This window comes from Psammomys obesus, unplaced genomic scaffold, assembly GCF_907164565.1.
Source record: "Psammomys obesus unplaced genomic scaffold, mPsaObe1.curated_primary_1811, whole genome shotgun sequence".
Classification (NCBI taxonomy): Eukaryota; Metazoa; Chordata; class Mammalia; order Rodentia; family Muridae; genus Psammomys; species Psammomys obesus.
The window spans coordinates 4,306,092-4,332,973 of record NW_026586173.1 but is presented as its reverse complement, the minus strand read 5'-3'; the positions used below and the strand labels follow the sequence as shown (position 1 = coordinate 4,332,973).

General features: G+C 42.6%; 2 protein-coding genes across 9 annotated transcripts in view; one reads left to right on the top strand and one right to left on the bottom strand.

Annotated features, from left to right (window-relative positions):
- Nfrkb (nuclear factor related to kappaB binding protein) overlaps nt 1-20,721 on the top strand; it is a 33,207-nt gene extending 12,486 nt beyond the window's left edge. For 2 of the 8 annotated variants that reach the window (XM_055601227.1, XM_055601224.1), the window contains exons 10-26: nt 271-379; nt 926-1,052; nt 1,302-1,367; nt 4,847-4,926; nt 5,031-5,074; nt 5,936-5,993; nt 6,376-6,550; nt 8,235-8,341; nt 9,900-10,023; nt 10,454-10,533; nt 10,673-10,887; nt 11,010-11,280; nt 11,871-12,083; nt 13,211-13,978; nt 18,340-18,446; nt 19,195-19,330; nt 19,457-20,721. In XM_055601227.1, coding sequence (XP_055457202.1) covers nt 271-379; nt 926-1,052; nt 1,302-1,367; nt 4,847-4,926; nt 5,031-5,074; nt 5,936-5,993; nt 6,376-6,550; nt 8,235-8,341; nt 9,900-10,023; nt 10,454-10,533; nt 10,673-10,887; nt 11,010-11,280; nt 11,871-12,083; nt 13,211-13,978; nt 18,340-18,446; nt 19,195-19,330; nt 19,457-19,582 — 2,806 coding nt within the window. In that variant the 3' untranslated portion in view covers nt 19,583-20,721. Of the gene's footprint in view, nt 1-270; nt 380-925; nt 1,053-1,301; nt 1,368-4,846; nt 4,927-5,027; nt 5,075-5,932; nt 5,994-6,375; nt 6,551-8,234; nt 8,342-9,899; nt 10,024-10,453; nt 10,534-10,672; nt 10,888-11,009; nt 11,281-11,870; nt 12,084-13,210; nt 13,979-18,339; nt 18,447-19,194; nt 19,331-19,456 lie in introns of all 8 variants that reach the window. The other 6 variants (XM_055601226.1, XM_055601220.1, XM_055601225.1 and 3 more) reach the window with 4 other exon arrangements.
- A 2,761-nt stretch (nt 20,722-23,482) lies between these two features.
- The window catches only part of Tmem45b (transmembrane protein 45B), a 36,224-nt gene continuing 32,824 nt past the window's right edge, over nt 23,483-26,882 (bottom strand). The window contains exons 3-6 of the mRNA XM_055601228.1: nt 26,243-26,452; nt 25,541-25,725; nt 24,898-25,043; nt 23,483-24,129 (exon numbers count right to left, since the gene is read on the bottom strand). Of these exons, the coding sequence (XP_055457203.1) occupies nt 24,018-24,129; nt 24,898-25,043; nt 25,541-25,725; nt 26,243-26,452 (653 nt within the window). The 3' untranslated portion in view covers nt 23,483-24,017. The remainder of the gene's footprint in view (nt 24,130-24,897; nt 25,044-25,540; nt 25,726-26,242; nt 26,453-26,882) is intronic.

The window sequence follows — 26,882 nt, the reverse complement described above, 5'->3', positions numbered from 1 at the left end:
TACCGTGTTCTTTTAGGCCCTGAGCTCATGTGCTTACCAGAGTCAGTCTGGCATGTGTTCTTGTTGATTTTGAGTGTTTTTTTACATTAAAAAGAAAAAAGAATACACTTTGTAGTGTGTATGTGTGCGCGCGCGTGCGTGTGTGAGTGTGCGCGCGCAGGTGTATATGTTGTATGTTAGGAAGTCAGAAGACAGCTTGGTGGAATTGTCTCTCCCCTACTGTGTGGGGTTCAGGCATCAATTGCTCGTATTCTTTTCCTTCCTTGTTAGGCCTCTGGAGGACATCAAGCCTTGCCTCGGAATCAATGAAATATCTTCCAGTTTTTTCTCTCTTCTGTTAGAGATCTTGCTGCTGGAGAGTCAGGCTAGCCTTCCTATGGTAAGAGCTCTATAGAGATGTTAACGGTTTGTAATTGTCATGCAACTCTAGCTTTAGTGGTCTCTAGTGGTGTCTAGCTTTTTGTTCTGCTTACTTTCTGTTGCTGTGATAAAGATCATGGATAAAGTAACTTGGGGAGGGTTTCCATCATTAAGGGAAGCAAGGTAGGAATGTGTAGGAGTGCTGCTTACTAGCTGTTTCCCATGGCTTACTCTGCTTGCTGTCATTAACCCAGGCCCACCTACCCAGCGGTGGCGCTATCCATGGTGGGCTGGGACCTCCCATGTCAATTATTAATTAAGAAAATGCCTCACAGAGTTGCCCACAGAATCAGATGGAGGCAGTCTCTCAAGTAAGGATGGCTTCTCTTGCGTCACCTTGACAAAATTACTGAGCACTAGTGGGAAATAGAACTCATTTGGAGTACTCCTACAGCTTTACAGCTAATTTACTTTGGCAAACTGGGTATACATGGCCTCCTGCTCTGACATACTGGAATTGCTGGCATAAAGAGAAAACTAATAGGGTTCCATCTTTCCCCTCCAGCTGGAGGATCGGGTTTTGGACTGGCAGTCTTCTCCAGCCAGCTCCCTCAACAGCTGGTTCTCTGCTGCCCCCAATTGGGCTGAGTTGGTGTTGCCTGCTCTTCAGTATCTTGCTGGAGAAAGCCGAGGTGAGGTCTTTTGTTGTGAGATTTTTATCATGTTTTCCCTCTTTGTCTAAAGAATTCTTAGCAGTAAACTATAGCTGCTCATTTGTTCATCAGATACATCCTGGATATCTCTCCTTTCCTGATACACCAAAATAAAAACCAACCAACCAAAAACAAACTCAGAAGCTCTCCCCGAGCTTAGTTTAGAGTTTAATGCTCTTACATGTGTGTCTTAATGTATTTCTTGTTCATGTGATCCATTTCTTGCAGCAGTTCCTTCAAGTTTCTCTCCATTTGTTGAATTCAAAGAGAAAACCCAGCAGTGGAAATTGCTTGGTAAGTAATCTAAGCCTCCAAGAGGTTTTTGTTTTGTTTCGTTTTATTTAAATGAGAAAAATGAGTGATGGGAAGAATATCATAGAGAGGAGGGTTGGCATTGCATTTCTGAGAAGGTGCCACATTTCTTGTCTAAGAGTAGGAGGAAAAGATAGTGGCTCCATAGCAGTGGGCTCATGTCTACTGCAAGTGAGAATGGAGAGACGGGGGTGTGAAACTTTGTGACCAGTTGAGGGCCAGATGGCCATCATGGCCTGTGGTGGATGTTCATCTTGTGTAGTTCTTCTTCTTGGGGGACTGTTGGCCACTAGCCCATGAAGGCAGGAAGAGCGGAAGGGGAGGCACAGAGCTCCAGAGACCATGAGCATGAGGAAATCAAACATTCCGGAACCACTTCAGGGAGCAAGTTCAACTTTAATTCCAGAGAACAAACGCTGTATACCCCTTGGGGAGTGGATGGAGCGTGCAGGGAGGGAAGACTATCAGGGAACTGTGTCAAAGGCCATATATCAAATGTGGTTAGGGTCATCTATGTCTAAAGATGATCTCCAGATAAAGTCAGGCAGAGAGTAGGAGTCCCTGCTAGAGAGCAGAGTCCTGCACCTTACCACCCAGATCAGAATGGCTGTCTGGACTGGGAAGACTGCAGCTTTAGATAGCAGGGTCCTTCCAACAGTCTTGTCTTTAATATGGCATCCTTTCCTGCCCTTCACTTGTTTCTCTGGCAGTCATTGGTTATCTGATTAGAAGAGTGGAGATTGGATAGTTAATGATTGCTTTTGTTGAGGGTGCTGCAAAGACCTGAGTACAGATCACTGAGGTCCTACTGCTTTTGTTTTGAGAACAGGGCTGACCTTTTAACTTACTTTGTGGCCAGGATGGCCTTAAATTGATCCTCCTGCCTCCACCTCCTAAGTACTGGAATTACAAAGGTGATTCAACTTTGTGAGGTCTTGATTTCAGTTTACTTTTGGTAAGAAGCGAGATTGCTAGATCATAGGGCAGTTTTCTAAAAAAAAGTTTTTTGAGGGGCCTCCATACTCTTGCCTGATGGCTATACCAGTTCACACTCCCACCAGCTGTGCACAAGCTGTGTATAAGGGTTCTTTAAACAATTTTTTTTTCTTTTCTTTTTGAGACATGCCAGGCTGGTCTTAAATACACAGAGATCTGCCTCTTGCCTCTCCCAAGTGTTGGGAGTTCAGGTCCACTACCATGCTGGCCTCACCAATACTTTTTCTTTAGTCTTTGGACTGACTGAGTGACTGACTTACTTATTTATTTGGTTTTTCAAGGAAGGATTTCTCTGTGTAGCCTTGGCTGTCTTGGAACTTACTCTGTAGACCAGGTTGGCCTTGAACTCATAGAGATCTACCTGCCTCTGCCTCCCTGAGTGCTGGGATTAAAGGTGTGTGCCACCATTGTCTAGCTTTTGGACTTTTTAAATAGTAACCACCATGAATAATACCTTAGAGTGGTTTTGATTTTCTTTGTGATTAATGACACTGAATCCTTGTACTGTGCCTGTGGGCTGTTGTGAGCTGTCTTTTGGCAAAATACCTCCTCAGGATCTTGATCTGTTTTTGTAAGTAAGGTTACTATAATTTTATGATTGATGTGTAGGAGTTCCTTATAATTTTTTATTTTCTGTTTTTTTTTTTTTTTTTTTTTGAGACAGAGTTTTTCTTTGTAGCCCTGGCTGTCCTGGAACTGGCTCTGTAGACCAGGCTGGCCTTGAACTCAGAGATCTGCCTGCCACTGTGTCACAGGTGCTAGGATTAAATGTGTGTACCACCACACTCAGCTAGGTTATTAACTTCTTAGCTCAGATGTAACTTGTAAAAATTGTCTCCCATTCTGTAGGTTGCCTTTTTTTTTCTGCTGTTTTCTCTACTATGCATAGTTTAAACTTTTTTTTTTGCATAGTTTTTTAGTTAATTCAGTCCCACTTGGTTTTTGTTGTTTTTGTTTTGTTTCATCATGGTTGCCTTTGCTTTTGGTATCATGTAAGGAAGATTGACAAGATCAAGAATGTGGAGTCTTTCCTAATGTTAGTTTGGAGAGATGGCTCAGTGATTTTCTTGAAATTGTAGCCTTGCAATCAAATCTTTACTCCATTTTAGGGTTTGTGTTATGTTATGGGTTAAGAATTTAATTCATGTAAATGTGAATTCCCCCCCCCCTCCTTTGGGAGGGAGAAGTGGGATGCAGATTTTGGTGGGTTTAAAGCCAACCTGGTATCCATGGGGAGCTCCAGGCCAGTTAGGCTGGAAAGACTCTGTCTCAAAAACAAACAAAAACAGAAAGTACTGGCCTGGATGTGAAGAGAACCCTTACACACACTATGTACAAAGCTGGTGGGAATGTGAACTGATGCAGCTATCATGCAAGTGATCCCTAGCATTGTTTTTTTTTTTTCAGACACTTACCCTACATTATCACATAGTGTGGGTGACCTTGCCAAAAATAAATTCACTAACCATATATGTATGTGTTTATTTCTAGGTACTTTATTTTGGAACAGGCTTTTTGTTTTAATTTACCTTTTTTTTTTTTTTTTTTTTTTTTAATTTAGCAGAACTGGAAATAAATATCTAAAAACTAGCCATGGGGCGGAGGAGAAACTAACGTCTAGCTTCTGACCCTAGAGTACAGCTAGCATAGCATATAACTTAGGAGGAGTCACTTTGGAGCAGACAGAACTTGCAGTGCAGGGAAGAAAGATGAGATTATTGATTGATTGACTGATTATGAATAGCTTTTGTGGCTTTTGACACAGTGAGAGGCCAGGAAGGGTGTTACAGGGAAGAGAGGGTGTAGAGATTCTGGGTATGGTGGTGTTAGTGCTTTTGGGAGTTGACTAGTGAGAACGATGTAAGCATCCTGGCGAAGATGCTTCTTTGGGAAGTAGAGCTGCATTCTGACATAGCCCACCTGTGGTACTGATCCCAAGGTGATTCTAGTCTGTGCAAGAAACCTATGTACCATCATGAGCCAGATAACTCATAGGTAGGAGTCTGAGCTAAGCTACTTCTTGCCTCAGGTCTTCTTATTGCTGTGCCAGTGTTAGGAATTAATTCTCTCACCTACAAGAACAGGATCCTTCCCTGATGTAAACTTTTGTAGCATCCATTATGACATACATTACATGTCCTAGAATTGGTTTTGGTTTTTTATGAACTCATTACTAACTTGGTGTGGCCTCTCTGAGGTCAGAGAGTGAATTTATTTCATGGTCCCAGCTTCATCTAAGTGCCAGGTGCATAGTGGCTACCCTGTAAACACTAAAGGAAAGATCTGAAAGTGACATCCTGAGATTTAGGCCAGGCAGTGAGGAGAGTGGCATGAATATATGGGAAGGACCAGTGACAGGTTCCGACATGTTCTCTTACCAGCATTGATAGAACTGGTCAGGAGAAGGCAGGGTTCTGAATAATACTTGAAATTCTTCCTTCTTGTGTGTGCCCCCACTCCTATAGGTCAGTCTCAAGATAATGAAAAGGAATTAGCTGCCCTCTTCCACCTGTGGCTAGAAACCAAAGACCAGTCTTTCTGTAAGGTATGCCTCTTACTTTTTCATTACTTGGGTTTTTAGAGCATTTAAGTTAGGGGAAATTTTCTCACCCATTTATGTGGTAACGGTTTTCCCCCTTTCTTCAGCAGGAAAATGAAGACAGCTCAGATGCCATGACACCTGTCCCTCGAGTGTGAGTATATTGTTCTTGAGGTGGGTGGTTTCCCATGAAGCCATGACTTAACATTATGCTGTCAATGAGCTGATATGCTTAGTGTGTTAGAGCTGTAATGGACCTGAGACCATGGAATCCCACTGACTCATAGGCATTAACATACTTCAGGAGGGCACATTTCTTCTAAGTAAGAATAATTTGACCGCAGTAGTCTCCAAAGACAGATGATCTGCCTTGTAGGTGGGCATTTTTCCTATGTACCCTTCCTGGTTTCTGCTTCAGAATGGTTAATCTAACTCAAGTTCTTCATTTTACTTGTAAAGAAATCCATGAAGTTCAATGACTGCTAAAAGTTGGTGTCAGGAGCCTGGCTAGAGTTCAAACCCCTTGACTTCTAGTACTGTGTTCTTCATGCTGAGTCATCTCATGTTTCTGATCCTACCTGTACAGGCTACAATCCAGAGGCCTAGCCTCTCTCTTTCTCCCTCCCTCTCTCTATCATAGTAGGGGTTTAGATCTCAAGTTTTGGGTTCTTTGGAAGGCAGATAAACCACTCCTGTCATCAAACATATTTGAAGTACTGTGTTCACCAAGAATGACATTTGTTACTAAATTGAGCTAACTTTTCAACAGTACTGAAAACAGTAGGTACAGATGCCATTCTCTTTTTATTTATTCCAAACTTAAAGATCCTAAGAATGGAGTGATGTGGGAAATATTAGTAGCTGGAGAGTAGACTGAGGAAGAGTTGAGTACTTATGAAGAATATTTTACCATTTTGCCAAGGTAATGGTTCTAGGTGCTAAGGAAGGGTGAATGGTCTGTGTGTGACTTCTTGTTGCTATCAGAGATGATACAGGATTCTTTATGTTCCAGAAGAACTGACTATGTGGTGCGGCCTAGCACAGGAGAGGAAAAACGGGTTTTTCAAGAGCAGGTAAGATCTCTTTAGAAGCTTTATACACAGAAGCACTGAACCTGGCTTTCCTTGATCTCAGCTTCTTGAATATTCAGTCTTCAGCCCAGATAGTTCACTGGTTGGGGCTGCTTGTTAGTAGAAATAGTTTGGTGAAAAGGAAAGTAAACTATTTTTGCCTGTCTTTTCTTTCAGGCAGCAAAATATATTTTACTTGCTTGCCATTTCCTGGGTGACCAGCTGTGAGGACTGTCTTCCCCACTGTAGTTGGGTCATCGTTCTTTGTAGGGTTTCTTATTTCTTCCTTGTATTAACATCTCATTTGAGCCACCTATTTTAAGAGAATGCTAGTGAGACCCCCTCTAATTCTGAAATGACAGTTTTCTGCCTTTTTTCTTGGTAGGAGCGTTACAGGTATAGCCAACCCCATAAGGCATTCACCTTTCGCATGCATGGCTTTGAGTCTGTGGTGGGGCCAGTGAAGGGCGTGTTTGACAAGGAGACCTCCCTCAACAAGGCTCGTGAGCATTCACTGCTGCGCTCGGACCGGCCTGCTTATGTCACCATTCTGTCTCTTGGTATGTGGCATGTATTTATTACTAGGAATTTCTTAGTTTTACCCCAAAGCTTTCCTCAGATTAAATCTATGCATTCTGTGCCAAACCCAAACCACTTTCAAACTCCATCCATTGATAGGATTGAAGATCAGTCTTACAAGTTCAAATCTAAAAGATGACTGGTTAGATTCTATCCTGGTAGACTGATGCCAACTATAGGAGTTTGCTTCCTTAAAGAGTTTTTTTTTTTTTCTCCTGAGAGTGGTGATGCATGCCTATAACCCTAGCACTTAGGATGCTGAGACTAAAGGACTATTGTGACTTTGAGGGCTGCCTAGGCTACACAGTGAGTTTGGAGCCACATAGTGGCATTGTCTCAAAAAATAAAATAAAAAAAAAACCAAGGGATTCTTTATATCATGAGTCTCTTTGGAAGTCTAGTCAGAACTATGGACTTCTTCCTAGAATTAGAATTATGAATTTGAATCCTTCTCCACCCAAAGAGGTTTTCTCAGTGTAGCCCTGCCTTACCTGAAAATCGTTCTGTAGAACAGGGTGGCCTCAAACTCAAAGATCTGCCTGCATCTACCTCCTGAGTGCTGGGATTAAACGTGCGTACCACCACCGCTTATCTGCATTTAAATTCTTAAAATACTTAGAGTTACAGAAGAAGCCAGTTACGTTTCAGTAATTATTAAGTTGTTAAAACGAATTTAAATGCAGAACTATATTTTTGTTATAATATTGAACAATAGGACCCAGTAGCAGGTATTTGAATTCCTGTAACTTTTAAAAGGGTTGAGTGTAAGTGATTTTATATGTTACACTTGTAACATGTAAAAAGTATTTGATTCCTGTTGTTATAGCGCGGTAATAGCAGTATGAGATTTATAACATTTGTTGACAATTTGAAAAAAGTGCTAAATTGCTTTTCCCTTTATACATGAATGTATTTTATTTTGGTCTGATCCACCCCTTACTCCCTCCTCCAGCATCTTCCTGGTCCCTGCCTCCCAGCCGCCCTCCCAGCTTTGTTTTCACTAAAAATGTGTATTATATGTATGTATGTATGTATATCCTAGTAAGTCCAATTAATGTCACATGAGTACCTATGGGTGTGTTGTTGGTTTAGGACTGTCCACCACAGCATGGGTAACCTACCCCACCCCCAGAGAAAACTGACTTTATCTCCACTGGCTGCCATGACTGCCTGTAGCTTTGCAACTAAAAATGGAACCTTCTGAATTCCTCCTACCCATACTGGAATAGTAACTAGATAGATCTTGTGCAGGTCTTGTGTAGTGACACAACTTTTGAGAGTTCATGAGTACAACTCCCTCTCACTTGCAAAGGGTGCTGTTTCCTGTCAGTCCCCCCTAACCTCTCTGTCTGAAATATTCCTGCCCCTCTTCTGTGACATTCCCTGAGTCTTGGGGGAAGGGAGTGTAGTGCTAGTACAGCTATACTGTTTGGGCATGAGAACTGCTCCACTCAATTCTAAGGTATCCATGGACCCTTATTTGCCTATAGGTAGGCGCAGTGGTGCAGTGTTTATGGCCAGTGTAGAGCAGTGTGCCCCTGACCAGTCAGGTGAGGCTCTGGAACCATGATCCTGAAGAGTTCAGCCCCATCAGAACGGGTCAGGAGATGTTGTAATTCATTGGAAGCTTTGTTGACTCCTGAATTTTGCATTTTCTGGTGTCAGTTCGGGATGCTGCAGCTCGGCTGCCTAATGGAGAAGGCACTCGGGCAGAGATCTGTGAGCTGCTCAAGGACTCTCAGTTTCTTGCTCCTGATGTCACCAGTACTCAGGTAAGCTAGAGAAATAGCTTTTCTTGGCTTCATTTCAGAATGTATTTGAGAAAAACTATTAGGAACTCTAAGTTACTTTTTCCCCTCTTGAGATAGTGATGGTTGAACCCAGGGTGTTGTACACATCAGCTCATTTTGTGCTTTACCATGAGTGGTGTGTTTCCCCTAATATAAACCTTGAAAAAAAATTAGTTAAGTCTTGTGTGGTGGTGTATATCTTTAATCCCAGCACCTGGGAGACAAAGGCAGGATTGAGTTTTGAGGCCAGCCAGGTCTAGAGAATAAGTTCAGGATAGCAAAGCTACACAGAGAAACTTTGTCTCTAAAAAAAAACAAAAACCAAATCAAATTAATAAAAGTTAGCTACACATATAGCATATACCTATAAAACCAGCTACCTTGGGAGGCTGAAATAGGAGGATTTTGAATTGAAACCTGGAAAACATAGTAAGACTCCTGCCTCAAAATCAAAACCATCAACCAGTGAGATTGTTCATTGTGTAATTGCACTTGCTATGCAAAGCTGGCGACCTAAGTTTAATACTTAAAGTCTGCATTGAAGCTGGATGAGATGACAAGTCTCAAGACTTCTGAGATAAGGGTGGAGGCAGCCATGGGAGAATCATCTAGTTACTCTGGAATACACAGTGAGGCAGAAACAGCAAGAGAGACTGCTTCAAAAATAAGGTAGATGGTGATGGTGTGAAACAGTCCTGAGAAGTTTATCATATGCACCATAACAGATATATACCTGTACTACATCATACACACAATAAGAATAATAAAATAAAACCCATGCACTAGCCGGGTGCGGTGGTACATGCCCATGATCCTAGCACGTAGGGAGGCAGAGGCAGGTGGATCTTTGAGTTGGAGACCAGCTTGGTCTACAAAGCAAGTACAGGACAGCCTAGGCTACACAGAGAAACCCTGTCTTGAGAAAAACTAACCAACCAACCAAACAAACAAAATACTATGACCAAATGGGTAGAGATGACTCAATGGTTAAGAACACTGCTCTTCCAAAAGACTCAGATTTGGTTCCCAGTATCCTCATGGTAATTCTTTTTTTTTTTTTTCCCCATTTTTTAAGATTTATTTTTTAAAAATTAATTTATGTGTGTGTGTCTATATTAATGCATGCCACATGAGTATAGGTGCCCATAGAAGCCAGAAGAGGGAATTGGATCCCTTGGAGCTGGAGGTTGTTGAGCCATCTGATGTGGATTCTGGAACCAAACTTTGGTCCTGTGGAAGAATAGTTGCTCTTCCAAACAAGGATGGCTCAGCCATCCTTCCAGCCCTCCTTTTTCTGTAATAAAGAAAGGTTTCTGCAGTTAATTAGTTAGCAGTACCATTACAGTGAAGATCAGTTGGTCCCTAAGCTGTGCACCATTCTTTTCAAAGTGATTTGTTAACCATTGGAAGGACAGAGCTAGGTTGAGATCTAATTTGTCACTCTCTGTGATTTTGGCATCTGCTGTTTTTCCTCATGAGTCTAGGCAACCTATATTATCTTGGCTGTACTTGTCACACACCTTGTTTGCTCTGTTCTTAGGTGAACACAGTGGTGAGTGGTGCCCTGGATCGACTACATTATGAAAAAGACCCCTGTGTGAAATATGACATTGGACGAAAGTTGTGGATCTACTTGCATCGTGACCGGAGTGAGGAAGAGTTTGGTATGTGAGGGCTTCAGTGTGCTGACCACATGGAGCCATCTTCCTTTCTGTTCTACATCTGTTACTGTTTGTTGGCATTCAGTTAGGATAAGATGGAAGGAGAATCCAGTCCACCAACAAAGCCTTGGGTTGTCTTTCTTTGTTTTTGAGTCAGGATCTTGCCGTGTAGGCAGGTTGACATGGAATTGGCTATGTGGGCCAAGATGGCTTTGAACTTGGTTATTCTTGTTCTGGGCTTATAGTTGTGTAAATCAAGTCTAACTTTTTTTATGTGCTTTGAGGTAGTGTAGCAGGCTGGCCTTGACTTTCCGTTCTGAGAAATAAGTGGTATTACAACTTCTGCTTGAAAGGTCTTGGTTTTTAACAAAGACTTTCTCATTTAGCATGTTAAAGGCAATTTTCCTAAACTTTATAACATCCTTGTGTGTAGAGCGGATTCACCAAGCTCAAGCAGCAGCAGCTAAAGCCAGAAAAGCTCTTCAGCAAAAACCCAAGCCGCCATCCAAGGTGGTAAGTTATCCGATGACATCATTTCCTTTAGAGATTCTGCTGAGGCAGCTCAGCATAGAAACTCAGCTTTTTTGCCTGACCCAGTGCATCTGGAGCCTTTCTTCATGATGCCTGAGGTAGATTTCTTCTTCTTTTCTAGAAGTCCAGTAATAAGGAGAGCTCTGTGAAGGGCCTTAGTGGCCCATCTGAGCAAAGCCAGATGAGCCTCAGTGACTCCAGCATGCCGCCTACCCCAGTTACACCAGTAACCCCCACCACGCCAGCATTGCCCACCCCCATTTCTCCTCCACCTGTGTCAGCAGTGAACAGAAGTGGCTCTACCACTGTCTCTGAGCCCGCAAAATCTAGTTCAGGGTAAGCACCTTGTTTCTTCTCCTCTTCTTTCCCTGCAAAGTCATTTTGTATTCATGTGCTAAGTTTTTTGTTTTGTTTTGTTTTGTTTTTTGGTTTTTTTCCCCCCTTGATTTTTTTCATAGTGTTCTTCTGGTGTCCTCACCAACAATGCCACAGCTAGGAACGATGCTTTCCCCAGCTTCCATCCAGACTCCACCCAGTTCTCAGGCCACTGCTCGTGTTGTGAGCCACTCCAGCTCAGCTGGACTGCCCCAGGTTCGGGTGGTAGCCCAGCCCAGCCTTCCTGCTGTTTCCCAGCAGTCAGTCGGTCCAGCACAGACACTACCACAGATGCCAGCAGGACCACAGATTCGTGTGCCAGTCACTGCTACACAAACCAAAGTAGTACCCCAGGTAAATAGATGCTGCGTGTCACTGGGAGTACAGGGGCTGTGTAGACCCAGAGGTGGGTTAGTGAGTTAAATAAGCAGAGCTTGAGGAGGACCTTGAAGTCATATATTGTTGGTATTGATGATGAAGCTCATTGAAATGACTCATTTAATGTTCAAAGTTTCAAAGAAGATGTTCAAAGCTGGGAACATCTGGGAACATTTAGGTACTCTGTTTTATGTGTTGGAAGCAAGACCTTCATTCTCATTCCAAGACTCTCTGTGTAGAAGTATAATGAAATTTCAGAGGTGGTGCTTCTAAATTTCTGTTGTACCTTAGCCATGCCACTGATTACTTGTGTGACTCTTAGAAAAGATGCATAGTTTATGTCTCATTTTCCTTTCCTATATGTAAAGTGGAAGAATCACATTTGTGTTCAGCATAAGAAAATGAAGATGTTAAAAATAAAATATGAAATAAGATGTTAAATGCAAAACATTGTGAATTTTATTTAAAGATAGGAAATGCAGTGTCCATTCATACAGGGCCCCTTCTTTCTTTGCTGGTCCCATTTTGGTGTCTAATTGGTCTCTTGACTTCATATCCTGAACTAGGCAGTTATGGCAACAGTTCCAGTCAAGGGGCAAACGACAGCAGCCTCTGTGCAGCGGCCTGGACCTGCGCAGACAGGGCTTACTGTGACGAATCTCCCAACTGCAGTCAGCCCAGTAAGCAAGCCAGCCATGAATTCTCCTGGGAACTCTGCTCCAAGTGCCTCCACGACAGCCGTCATTCAGAATGTCACAGGACAGAATATCATCAAGCAGGTATGTGGACTTGATTCTGAATGGTGTTCCTGTGGACCCTGGGTGGAATAGGTTAGGTATAGTGGAATGATTTACTGAGAAGAGGGTAAAGATGGAGCGTGGACATAAAAACAGGTGGAGTGTGGAGAATGTGGGACGTACAGATTAGTATATTCCTGCAGGTTTTACAGCACCTGTGTGGGGTATGGTAAAAGGTATTGATGAGACTCATCACAGTGTGCAGCTATTGAGTACATATGACTGGGACCAGGATCAGGATTGTTAAAGGAAATGTCAGGTGAGGAAATAAGTAAATACAAGTAATTTAAAAAGAAATTTTGCTTTTGAAGAAAGCATAGAATTTGGACTGGAGTGTTGTGTGCATGGGAATGAGTCATGAAGTAAGATTTGATGGGTTTTTTGGATGACCAGTATGGTTTGTTTTTGTTTTCTGTAGCAGTGATCTAACTCAATGCCAAGAGGAAGGCACTGAGTAGACTGAAAGGGTTAAGTAAGCTATTACATATTGGGCACTGTGAAGCTGGTTGTGATGAATCTGGGAGTCTGATTTTAGAGCACCTTCTTGGATTCAGTGGAGCACACTGTTACTCAAAACAAGTGGGCTTGCTATAAATAGATGGAGTTAGGATACTGGAGGATGGGGGGGGGGGTACACACGTCCTGGTAGTACTTGCAGCATAGTAATGGCATTGTGACTAATGTTTTAGCTTTAAAAAAATCTTTTGCAAAGTTACGTACTTACCTGCATATGTGTGTGTGGTGGGTCTGGTAGGTGTAGCTCAGGGGTGATGCCTGGATTTAATACACATTGTGAGGACATGTCTGCTATATTATACCTCATATATTACACATACTGCTGGTGGTACATCTGCCAAAATTCTACCTCAGTCTTTTGCATTCCTTCCTAAAGCCAGGAAAGGATAGATAAGATTGACAAAGTAACTACATTTGAAGCTGGGTAAAGGGTATATGGTTTGTTACATTCTTCTTTACCTTTGTTTTTCAAAATAAAAAGTTAAAGAAAGATACCTGAAATGCATGCTCATGAGTAGAGGTTTGCCCAATCCTGCCACATGACCAGCTAAGCACTGTGAATCTCTTCACTGTTACTGTTGTTCCCCATCCAGGTGTCAATCACTGGGCAGCTTGGTGTGAAACCCCAAACAGGAAACAGCATTCCACTCACAGCCACAAACTTCCGTATCCAGGGTAAGGATGTACTGCGCCTGCCACCGTCCTCCATCACCACTGATGCCAAGGGCCAGACGGTTTTGAGAATCACTCCGGACATGATGGCCACATTGGCCAAGTCTCAGGTTACCACAGTCAAATTGACTCAGGACCTCTTTGGGACAGGAAGTGGCACTGCAGGAAAAGGCATCTCTGCTACCTTACATGTCACATCCAACCCTGTCCATGCAGCTGACAGCCCTGCCAAGGCCCCTTCAGTCAGTGTTCCTTCATCCGCTCCAGCAGGTACTACCGTGGTCAAAGTAACTCCTGATCTCAAGCCAACAGAAACCTCGAATTCAGCCTTTCGCTTGATGCCAGCTCTTGGTGTGAGTGTGGCAGATCAGAAGGGAAAGAACACAGTGGCCTCTTCAGAAGGAAAACCTGCTGCCACAATTCGCATTGTGCAGGGGCTGGGTGTGATGCCTCCTAAAGCAGGCCAGACCATTACTGTTGCAGCACATGCAAAACAAGGAGCCTCTGTTGCTGGTGGGTCTGGAACTGTCCATTCTTCAACAGTGTCTTTGCCCGGTATCAATGCAACTGTGTCTAAGACTGTAGCTGTGGCTTCTGGGGCAACAAGCACGCCCATCAGCATCGGGACTGGAGCTCCCACTGTGCGACAGGTCCCTGTTAATACTACAGTTGTGTCCACCTCCCAGTCTGTGAGTAATGTTGATGGTAAAGATTTTAGCCCTCTGCTCAGGAAGCTATTTTCTGGAAGGAGACAGGTGTCTTAGGGTTTCTTGCTGTGATGAAACACTATGACCAAAAGCCAGTTGGGGAAGAAAGTTTATTTGGCTTACACGTCCACATTGCTGTTGATAATTGAAGGAAGCCAGAATAGGAACTAAGCAGAGTTAGGACTCATGGCAGGAACTTAGAAAGAGGGACTGATGATGAGTCCATAGAGGAGTGCTGCTTACTGGCTTACTCCCTATGGCCTGCTCTGCCCTTTTTTTTTTTTTTTTTTTTTTTAGGATTTATTTACTACATACACAGTGTTCTGCCTGCATGCCAGAAAAGAGCACCAGATTTCATTCTAGGTGGTTATGAGCTACCATGTAGTTGCTGTGAATTGAACTCAGGACCTTTGGAAGAGCAGCCAATGTTCTTAACCTCTGAGCCATCTCTGTAGCCTCAGCCTGCTTTCTTATAGAACCCAGGACCACCGGTCCAGGAGTAGAACCACCAAAAATGAGCTTTGGCTTCCTATCAATAACTAATTAAGAAAATGTCTTGCAGCTGTATCTTTGGAGGCATTTTTCTCAATTGAGGTTCGCTCCTTTCAGGTGACTAGATTGTGTCAAGTTGGCATAAAACTAACCAGGACAGTAGGATTTTGCTACATAGCCCAGGCTGGCTTAGAATTTTCTGTTTCTGAGGTGATCTTGACTTTTGCTCCTCATTCATTGATCCTCCTGTCTCAGTCCATCAGGTGTTGGGATTGCAGGTATGTATTGCTAAAGTCAACCTGGGAGAGTTCTTTAGGTTCAGCCCCTGTCCCTGAGACTGAGAACTAGGAAACTTGTCCTATCCATAACACTCCATTGGACTTATAGCTTTGGGTTGATTGCTTTTGGAATACAATTTAGTAAAGTGTAGCAAGAAAATGCAAAGAATAATAGCAGAAATACAGGGTAAAGGTAAAATTCTCTTTGTCTTCTGTGGTTTTTTTCTTTACAAGGGCTAGTGAATAATGTATTTATTCTTCTAGCCCTTTTCCTGAGCATTTGATGTATATACACCCAGCTAAGAATATCTTGGGGATGGATCTTTGTAGGCCTTACTTAGTTATTGACCACGTCCTTTTTAGTGATGTAGTAAAACATCAGAAAGCTTCTATGGAGGGGGCTGTTTGCATTGCTTCCAGTGCCACAGCAGTGCTCTAGTGCAGTGTTTAAGATCCACATACTGAAAGTTTTGATCTCTGATTGTGCTACCAAAAACACTATCAGCTATATTGTTATGTGTATAGGAAATATTTTCTGCTGGTTTAGAACTGGGAATGTAGCTCAGTGGTAGGGTGGTCACTTTGCAGGCTCAAAGGTCTGGATTTTAGCCCCAGTATTGCAGGAAAAATATTTTCTTTGATTTTTATCTTGGTTTTGGTTTTGTTTCTTTCTTTCTTCCTTGGTGATTTTGCTATTTTTCCTGGTTGGCCTGGCACTTTGTGTAGAGCAGACCACCTTAGCTTCCTGAGTCCTAGGACTGTCATCAAATGCAGTATGGGCTGCATGGTCATCTCTTAACTGTGTATTTGGTTTTCTCTGATTCCTTTTACCAGGATTTATTGCTTTCAAAGTTTTGTATGTGTGCCTTCTTTACTCCAGGGTGAAAAGATAGCCTTTATGAAATAGTCCATTTGAAATAGTCTTACAGGGCATAGAGATCTCATTTTATATTTTTAAAATTATTCCAAGAGAATCAATTGGGTTTTCCTTTTCTGAATAACTTGAAGTGTCTCTTTATTACAAACTAAATCCTATTTCTGTCTTTCTCTGTATACTATTCTTAGCTTCATGATAACATCTCACTGTTGTGAGGTTATAGTATACGGCACTGTAAATCATGATTCTGTTTTCAGTACATTCTATGGGAAAAGCCTAGTAATTGAGATAAAAGCCAGGTTAGTGAAGGAAGAATATATATACAAGTTAAACTTTCTGACATAATATGATACAAAAGAAAGTAATTGTTTCAATTTCCATATCACAAATGTGAAATAAGTGAGGAAAGTGTCTAATGTATTTCTGGTTTCTTAGCATAGAAAGGCCCTACGCAGTGCTTCTTCTTATGCACAAACACCTAGTCCAGGCAAGTACAGTAAGAGTGGGCGGTCAGCAGAGTGCATGATCTGCCAAGCCAGACTAGTCAGTCTCGTTCTAGTCAGTATATCGGTAGTCTGAGAAGTAAGCTTTTTTCAGGAACAACCATGAGCAGATCCATAAAAAAGGCACTATCTCTACCTCTCCTACTGCTTGGTGTCATCTCGTTGTTCTCTTTACAGGACTACAAATAATGACTAAACTGTATTGAGTCAATATGGAGCCTGCAACTTTATATCAGAGTTCTTGACTTCTTTATAAATAACCTGCTCATAGAAAATGACCATCATACATGCCCCCCCAACCATTCAACCTTTTTTTTTTTTTTTTTGGAGTTTTAAAAGCAATTAAGATTTACACATGGTTATAAATTAGTGGAGCAGTGAGTGTGGCTCGTGAGAGAGTACCCGCTTAATTTTATTACTAATCAAGCATCAGAAGAGTAGGTGGTATATTTTCTTTCCTCCAGTGCCTTGGCATGTTTGACTTCTGCACTCCCTAATATACACATTCTCTCCTCTTTTCTTTCTATTCTTGGGCCTTACTAACTTTGGAGTTAGATTTGTTTTTTTCACTTGACTAAGTTTGTTATCAGTGTCCCCTCACTAACCTTTCTTATCTCTGGAGAAAATGTGACTTGTTCTTATCAGATTGTCCTGCTGCCACCCTATGAGCTGGCATTCCACTGGGGTGCTGTTCATTTTCTCATTTAACACTAGAGGTCCTCTGTCCTTCCTCACCATATAGTTACAGAGTATCCAGCACTAGACCATGTGTTATGGATACCCAGACAAATAGGATTGACCAATCTAAGGGGCCCCGGACCTGGGACTGCCAAGTAAACACACACTTTGTGGATCAGGTTTGTTTGGAACAAACAGAGTTGCTTGTTCCCATGATAGATATAAATTATTGAAATTCATACAAGGAAGAAGTGGGTAATTTCAGTTACATATTTCTTATAAATTGAGCTAGTGCTTTTTCTAGGAAATGTAACTGGTTATGTTTCCATAGGTACTTCTACCAAATGTAATGTAACACTAGTCTGAATTTTTTTCTGTATGTACGAGCAGTGGGATCACTTAATTTGTCTGTGAGGTCAGCACCATCCTTAAGCCAGAGCCAGGTGTAGACATTGCAATAAAACAAAGCTGTAAGCCAACATCTTTTACAAACCTAGATAGGAAAGGTCATACAAATCTAGCAGTGTATAAAGAAATATACCCAGGAGCTTGAGAGATGGCTTCATGTCAAGAGCATTTGCTTTTGCAGAGGACCTGGCATCCACATGGTGGCTCATAACCGTCCATCACTCAAATTGCAGGGCATTCATTGCCCTCTTCTGACTTCCACTAGCATTAGGCCACATACATGCAGCGCACATACAAATGTTCAGGGAAAACAAAATAAAAGTAAATTTTTAAGAATCTACTCTTTATTAATCAGGTTTTCTATTGCTGTGACAAAATGCCCGTCATAACTTAGGGAAGATTACTTGAGGTTCATGGCCACAGACGTTTCAGCCCCAGCTTCTGTTGATTCTGGGCCAGTGGTGAAGCAGGTAATCATCGTGGTGGCAGCATGTCTCAGGCTGCTCAACTCCTGAGAGGACGCATCAAGTGAAGCTGGGAGTCAGGTTAACCAAAAGTGCACACCTAGTTACTTCCGCCAGCTAGGCCTCACCTCTTAAAAGTTTATAATCTTCCATATTAGTCCTACTAGCAGTCATTGTATGAACAGACAGGGGACAGTTCATATTTAAACTATATTATTGCAATCCATGTCCCCAAAGGCTCCTAGTTGTATACATAAAAGTCCCAGTCTGTTATCTGAGTGTGTTGTGCAAGCCCATAGTCCTACCAGTGGAGAAGCTGAGGCAGGAAGACTGAATTGAGGACCAACCAGGCTGCGCTGTATAGAGAGACCAAGTCTCAAGTCCCATCTGAGACTTAGGCAAAGTTGGAGCTAGAGCTCCTTATGAGAGACAGTTGCTTCTCTTAGGTAGTAGAACCAGTGACTTGTAACTTGCGTATAAGCCAGTTTATTGGAGTTACTTGAGTTCTGACAGCAGGAATATTGGAACCCTTGGAGGAATGAGGATTGGAGATGTCTATCATGATCTCGCTTCTTCTCTATATATACAAGCTGTTTGCTATATATCTCCATCTATCCTACAAAGCTAATTGTTTTCTTTGTAGGGGAAGCTGCCTACAAGGATCACAGTTCCTCTCTCTGTGATTAGCCAGCCAATGAAAGGCAAGAGCGTCGTCACAGCCCCCATCATCAAAGGCAACCTTGGTGCCAAGTGAGTGCTGTTTGTAGAAGAGCAAACATAGTCATTGCAGAATGGGAGTAGCGGTCGCACCTAGCATTTTCATCAGTAGTATGCATTGAATCCCTATTACTGTTTTGGTTGCAATGATTAAGACACAAAAGAGCCATTCTGTGTTTGGCTCATACTGCAGAGTAGGGAGAATACAACAGGAATAATAAAACGGTAATATAGTGATTGGTAGAAAACAAGGAGGAGGGTGTAGGATGTTGGAATGGGATGGTGTAAAGGATCTTCCTTTTGATATTTGGTAAATGTTGGTTTCCTCTGGCCCTGAGTTAAACAGGGATAAAAGGCAGATGCAGTGATTGCAGCATTCTTAATCATGATGAAGCTGTTTGGGGCTGTGGGGTGGCTCTTTTCTTTCCCAAGAGACAGGGATCTTAATGGGTTTCTGAGGCTGGCACACACCTATACTCTTTCTAATGCTCTTAGTTCTTGTCCACCTGGGAGAGTTTCTTCCCTCTGATGCATGTTTCTTGGCAGTGCCTGACTCTTGGTGGCCATAGTACAGCTGATTATTTTATCCTCTTCTCTGAAGGCTCCTGCCACGGAAAGTGTAAACATTTATAAGAAAGGTAGTCTAGTTTAAGATTCCATTTGAATCCCGAATGCTAGGATTTTTACCGGGCATCAGCTCTCTTCATTGTCCTTCATTCAGTATGTAGCCTCAGTTTAAGCCTGAATGATGTGGTCATACTTACTTCTGTTTCTTCCACAGTCTCAGTGGACTGGGTCGCAACATCATCCTCACAACCATGCCAGCAGGTACTAAGCTCATTGCTGGCAATAAGCCAGTAAGTTTCCTCACTGCCCAGCAGTTGCAGCAGCTTCAGCAGCAAGGTCAGGCCACACAGGTAGGGTTTAATGCAGACTGTTGACCAGCTCAGGCTTGTTGATTTCCTTTGCTTTTTTTTTTTTTTTTTTTTTAATTGATGAGCCCACTTGCAGTCCACTGATTGACCTCCTCTCTTTGTAAGCAGGTGCGCATCCAGACTGTCCCAGCATCCCATCTCCAACAGGGCACAGCTTCTGGCTCCTCGAAAGCAGTCTCCACTGTTGTTGTAACCACAGCTCCATCTCCTAAGCAAGCACCTGAACAACAGTGACTGAGATAGAGGCAGCTTCTTCAAGAGATCAGGCCTGGTGTATCTCAGCTGACAGAAAGGGAACCAGGAGGTTGCATCATTCCTCTGAGCTCTCCTGCTTGAGGCAGGGTGGTGGAGGGTGATGATAACTGGCCTCGATTCTGCTGCCACACTCCAGGAACAAGGTTCCTTTTTAGGGTTCCAGGGCTGCTCTGTCTAGTCCAGGAGGAGAGAACATCAGAGTCATGGGAGGTCACAGTCACGCAAGCCAGGGTCACCTCCCGAGGGTTGGATGCCCAGGGAACAGGCCTGCCAGTTGGTGGGTGGGCCAGCAGTGAATAAGCCTCATTCCATGTGAGGATTTTACTTTTTAGCGTCTGATCCTCTTGGTGATTTGTCAGGATCTGAGTTTTGTGTCCAGAAAATTTTGTGTAACTTATTTTTTTAAAGAACCTAACTGTACATCTTTTATCAAATAGAAGCCTGGGCTTTAGTGCCCCTAAACTGATCACACTTAACTCCTTTGACCAGAATGAGAGTGTAACAAAGACTCTTAATAGGTTGGTGGCTTGCTTGGTAATTGAGAGGTTCTATAAGGAAATGTAGGCCATGAGGTAGCATGAATCCCCTCAAGTGGGACTAATTACTAAGCATGGCTGTCCGAATCTTGGTTGTCCTTGTCCACTTGTGGACATTGTCTTTGACAAGCCTGTTTAAATGGAAGTTGGCTGCTGTGGGACAGGAGAATAGGGGATGCTGGCAAGATGCTGCTCTCACAGTGCACTTGCTTACAGCCCAGAGATTGCACATTCTATTTGCTGTAGAACAGCAGTTGCAACCCAGACCTTTACAACTGGCCACCTGATTGGAAAATAGACGACATAGTGGACATGGGGGCAGGGTTAGGCACTACCTGCCAGCTTCAGGAGAAGTGAAGCTGCGTTTGACATTTTTATTCCTAGCCATTTCACACTTCTCAGCCACCACCAGCCACAGACAGAGCTCAGAAGGATGCTTTAAAGTCCTAAGTACTTGATGCACTGGTTTTTACCTTACATGTCTTGCTGTGGTGTAGGGGTGGGTGGGAAAGCCTTTCTGCAGGGATAGGGCTTCCCCATCTCTTTGTGAAAGAATCCAAATTATTAAAAATGTATCTTTAATTTCTCGGCCTTTAGTCATGTCTTTTCTGGGGAAATAGAAGTAGGGGCCACGGAGAATGAAAATGGCCTGGCTTAAGTGGTAGGTATGTTAAAACTGGGTTATTTGGCAGGTTGCTGAGAAATAAAAGGGTTAGAGTCATTTGGGCTACAAAGTACCTTTACAATTGCATTTGATTCTTATAGCAATTTTGTCAAATAGAGTTGTCATTCTTTAATGGTGAGAAGATACAAATCTGAGTGGAAATTAAAACTAAGATGAGTACCTTGTCTTGGAATTCTAAGTCAGGTCCCTATGCTGGAGATATAATTCAGTGGGGAGAGAAAGTGCTAGCTACTACCAGAGACCTGAGTTGGATCCCAGCACCCCTAAAAATGTTAGAGTCACATGGGCCTGTAATGTCATCCCTGCCACTCTAGAGATAGAAGCTGGACAGTTAGGACTTGAGATGCTTGGCTCACTTCAGCTAGCTAGAGGCCCACCTAGGTGCTACATTAAACTGTCTCAGAACTATAAAAGAAAAGTTAGAGCTTTCCTAAGTCAGATTTCCCTTTGTACTGAGCCCTCCCACCAACTATTATTGATTCTGGGAATCATACTCACTTTCCAGTCTTTCTATGTTCATTCCCCCACCCTTATAAGTCACCCCCTTCCCAAAATAAAGACACGTCCAATTTGTGTTGTCCACATACCCTCTGGAGCATACTCAAACTCCCAGTGGCTCACCCCCAAATAGAGCTAAGTCCTTCCCCTCCTTCATCCTTACCAGAAGCTATCAGCTGTGGAGAGCCACACCTTAGCATCCCCGTCACACTCCTTAAGAGTTCCCTTTGATGACTTACTGCCCAGGCTGTCACCCTTCTGTCAGAGGAGTCTGCCATGTCTCTCCAACTCAACTGTGTTCACAGTCGTCGGTATCACTGGAAAAGAAGCTTCCCCGCACTTTATAGGCAGCTGGAGCACAGATCGTGGGCTTCCACATGGCCTTTGGTGATAACTGTCCTCTTAAGGGTGATTGACTGGATGTGTTCTGGTGAAACTTGAAGGTAGGTAGAGTTAAGTAGCAAGCCTACCTCTCAAACCATGGTGACTGGATGAGATGAAATTACACTCTTGATGTCTGCCTAGAGGACTGATGTGGGAGTTGACTGAAGCGATGAGAGGTGGAAGGACTTAGAGTGAGGGGAATAAAAGTTAACCTGAGTGCTTTATATTTTTTTGGATACCATATTTCATACTGAAAATGATGTGATAGCTTCTAGACAATAAGAAAGTAGGAAACACTCAGCTATTTACTTTTGGCTAACAGCTCTCGCGATTTTACTTAGCAAATCCCATAAAAGTAACTTACGTTCAGCTTCGGGTCTGTCCCAAGTTTTTATATTCACCTGACTGCCCGTCTGATTTATACATGCAGATATGTCAGATGTGTATATTCTAGAGAGCACAGATGTAAAATACAGGTCTGTTTCAAGATGCTGATTTGTGGGGTTGGCTCCCCAGGAAGTTTGCTTTGAGTATTTCCTAGTCTGATGTTGGAATAGTGTACACTAGAAGTCTCCTACTGGAGTTGCCCACAGCAACAGCACCAGTGTTTTAACACGTTTGCCTTCTTCATGTGTAGATCAAAGGATCTCCAGACAGGCAGTGGGGAAGGTGGGGTGGATATTTGGCAGGTAACAACTTTTGAAGTACAGAAGCAGACATTGATCCTCTTGAGTGTCTGGTCAACAGATTGCTACAATTAATCACACCAAGTATTCAAGACATGATTTAGTGAGGATCACTCTGATTGGCTTGTACTTTAAGATTTATTTTTATCTATGTATATCTGTATATTTGTGTGCATATGTGTCATGTATGTATGGGGGCTGGTGAAAGTCAGAAGAGGATGTCCAGATGTAACTAGGTACTGAGCTCTGGCCTTCTGGAAGAGCAGGAAGTGCCATCTTTCCAGCCCCATGGCTTGTATTTTAACATTGCCTAAGACTTTTGCTAGGATTGATCATTCAATGAAGGTATCCCAAACCACTAGTTAAGTTTTACTATTTTATATTTAATAGTTCTGGGTTAGTCCCTCAGGAATACTGTTTCTTTGTTCTGCCTCTCAAAAAACAAAGCAAAGTACAGGGGCTGGAGAGATGGCTTTGTTTTTTGAGACAGGGTTTCAAAAAGCCCTGGCTATTCTGACACTTAAAAACTCAAGAGATCAGCCTTCCTTTGCCTACCAAGTGCTGGGATTAAAGGCATGTGTTCCTGCACTTCTTAACAAGTGCCCATCACACTGCCTATGATAGCCTCGGGCGTTCTCTCACATACTATGAGTTTCTTGGTGGATATCCCATTAATCTTTGTAAACATTTCAGTGCTGGAACAAAGTGAATGTTTAATAAATACTTGTTGAAGAAAGTTATAAAAACTAAACAAACCCGACAAAACCGAAACCTGTCCAGGATCAACAGTATATATCTATATTAAGAATTCAAAATCATTATACTTTGGTTTTAGCTTTGATTTTAAAATTGGAAGCCTTTCATAACCTGATTTTTTTTTTTTCTCCTGCATCTTGGAAGGTGCTTGCTGTATAATGCTCCTCAGTAGGATAATGTTGAGCAATCCACAGAATTTCAGTTCGCAGCTGAACAGTGAAGTAGCCACTTGATTTAAGAAGATTATCTTCGCCAGTTTTATCTCTCATCAAGGCTAAAATGCAGTACTCTGATATGACTGATTAGAGAATATTTTAAAAGTTAACACTTAAAATACCAAAGATTATGAGTTGCTTTATTATTTTAAAAAAAAATGTTAGAATCTTGGCTTTGAACTGAAGGCACTGCTCTGTTATCAACTAAGTCCCAATACATTTCTGAGAAGAAAGTACCTGCTTAATTGAGAGAAGACAGGCAAGTTATCAGAAGCAACATGAAATGTCCTGTCAGATTCATAGCTTTCTCCATCCACAGGATCAGTTCCTATTGTAGGTGTTCAGGATCTTAAAGTAATTCTTCTACAAGGACAGGCCTGCTACCGAAAGGTGTTCAATTTTCTGTATGGATGGTATTACTCTAATACAGACTTGAAGTTGAATCATGCTTAAATATTCCAATAACATGGTACATAAAAAAATATGTGAGGTCAAATTTCCTGTGTTTGAGCCTCTAGCTTTGTTTTAGATGAGGAATGCAACATATGGCACCCTAGGAGCACACTAAAGCAAGCCTTCAAGTGGAGGGGACAAGCTACATCTTTTGCAGCTATTGTAAAGGATGTGAGGTCTCCACTGTCCCAAGGCCTGATGTCACTCCTCGTCTGAGCCACTCAAAAGGGCTGACTGATCAGTGTGATCAGACTTCAGCTTCTGAATCCCAATTATTTCTCCTTCTGCGTGTCTCTTCACCCGAGCCAGAAAGCTGTAGTAGACAAACCATGAGAACTGTTAGATAGCCATAGAAACCTTCTGTTCTAACTCCAGGATGTAAGCATGACAGAGCCTTTCTTTTAGGTGTCTGTTAAACATGGTGATAGCACATCAACATACCTGCCTGCTCAGAGGTTTGTTTACAGTAGAGAAAGGGACTCCGGTCTTGAAACCAGAGTTAAGCCTCTTGCTGTCTAGCTATTTTATAGTCCAGAAAGTAGAGTTAGAACTACCCCACCACCACCACCCTTTTTTGTCTCTGTGGGGTTCTTCATGGGTGAAATACCTGCTTTGGGGGGTGAAGAGGGCAAGAGTAGTCAACGTGTCTTAGGTTTTCTGTGGTGCCCAGGACAGCAAGTGCAGGGAGTCAATACAAGGTACTTAGCACTTTCTGCTCTGGTACATATTTTGATATCTGTATATTTAGGAAGTCAGTAAAATAAGTCTGGAAGTGGGTGATGCATCCATCAAAATAGTGACAGCAGGGATTTCAGCCCAGACCAGTTGCTAGTTTGAGGATTTCCCTATCATGCGCTCCCTTAAAATCTGTTAGAACTGTACTTGAAATTTAGGTTTGCTATGACTCAGGCAGTTTAAGGTAGCAAAGCCTCCTTATGCTCACTGGCAAGTAAGATTTGTAACTGCTTTACAAAGAGTATTTTGAGCAGAAGTTGGCAGTCATTATGTAGTAGAAGTTAACCACCAATATTTAGGGACTAGTTGGGAAGTGAAAACTTCACAAAATTTGTCTCAGACCTACCAGTAAACTAGAGAGTAGTTGATGGCTGTGATGCAAAGAGCAACCAAATAATGCCAGCAGAAGCACATGGTGATAAACATGATATTGTCCATGTCTTTCTGGTCCCATTCTGGTGTTCCAAATGGCGGGAACAGGACAAATCCAATCTGGAGGAATAGAGGAGAATTTTTCTGGTTGGTTGTCTGAGAAGCAACTAGCTGTCTTCATGGCCAGCAGAGTGTTTTGGTATGTTGTACACTCTCTCACAGTTCCTATAGTTAAGTTACACCAAAAGCCCTATTCACCCAGATAAGTTGCGCTTAGTTAAGTTTAATTGATGTATAGGCTGATTTTAAAACAGTTGAACTTTAGAACTTGCATTTCATATCAGTAGTTTAGTAAATACAGGGTACTAGCCAGTATACCAGCAAGCTCTTAGTGGAGAAAAAATTGCATAAGTCAAGGGTTGGTTTGGGGATAAAACAGCCTCTCGTTTGGATGACCAAACCAGAGGCCATCCGCCACCCCCACCCACCACCCCGTTATACTTGCTGAATTTTTCAGGCAGCAAGTCACTTCTGGGATTTCTCTTAGGGAAATCTTTGGGATCTCTAAGGTGTTTCTCAACTCAGACCATATGAGGAGCTTGAGTGTGGATAATCACCTGCCAGAACCAGGTTCCCTGAAAAATAAGCATACTGGTTCGGAAGAGCTCCAGCACGATATTATCTCGAAAGATCACCTCTAGAGAGAGACTGATACTCCCTCCAAACAAAGCAAACAGCAGGAGTGAATGGATGTGCTGGTCCAGCGGAGGTCGGTTGTGAACGTGAAAATAGAAGAGAAAACCTGTTGGAAATCAATGACAGCCATCAGAAACTTGCTTGCTTTTCCCTATATTTGTCCCAACTCAATTTAAGGTTCTTCAGCATTCAGGAAGCCAGTTTATATGATATCCCTGGCAGCAAGCACATTCAGATTCGTTTTGTGGGTCTGTTGAAAATGAAAGGCATGTATTTCAGAGTGGGTGTAGTATTTCAGCCATGATGCTAGTTTGTAAGAAGTTGAATGATTGGGTGAACATAGATACACACATCCATCCACATGCACATGTGTGTATGTATATGTATATATACACATATATAAGTGTTTCCAGGTGTGACCTCACCCAAAGCTTTCTTGGCTACATTATGGAACATGCTATCTGAGTCACTCAGAGCATAAGACCTAGCCCTGTTTAGGTTTTAGAAGTGTTGAGAATTGATTTTCTGAGGAAGGTCATTATATATATTAATGTTTCTTGTCTTAAACTTTGGTCTCTCATAAATTCAACTTGTCCATCTTTCCCTTTCTCCAGCCAAGTTACCTTCAGTGAATACCGCCATAGCCAAAACCAGTCTGTCTAGGCCAAGGGGCACAATGTTGAAGTAAAGGTAGGTGAGCATGTCAATGATTCCTGAGACACCAAAGAATAGGTACATGGTGCTATGCTGCCAATTCATTAGCTTCGTCCAATGATTTTCATGGTAGAGGTGCAGGTGAGGCCCATCTGGAACAAACTGCTCTGCCAGGATCCCTGCCAGGAAGTAAAAATGAAAACTGATGGGGGGAAGGTGTCAACAAGGCAAGCATGAAAAAGCAAAGCTTGCCTGAAGAGGTGAACAGGTCCAGATACAGGTGACAGTGGCCAATAGGTCACAGACTGACCTAAAAACTGCTTCCCGTACAAAAGTTTTCTTTGAAGCCTATGGAGACACTGTCCCTGGATGCTCCTGTGGAGGTTGAGAACAGGGCAGAAGCAACACTAGAAATGGAACATACTGGTCCCCTGGGACTGCCCACAGCAGAGAGCAGAGCATTTCCCCTCAGATGACAGGCTGAGACACTGGTCTTTGGACTTCCCCCCCCCCCCCCCTTTTTTTTTTCAAGACAGGATTTCTCTGTCTTTTATGTAGACCAGGCTACATAAAAGACCAGGCTGCCCTCAAACTCACAGAGATCTGCCT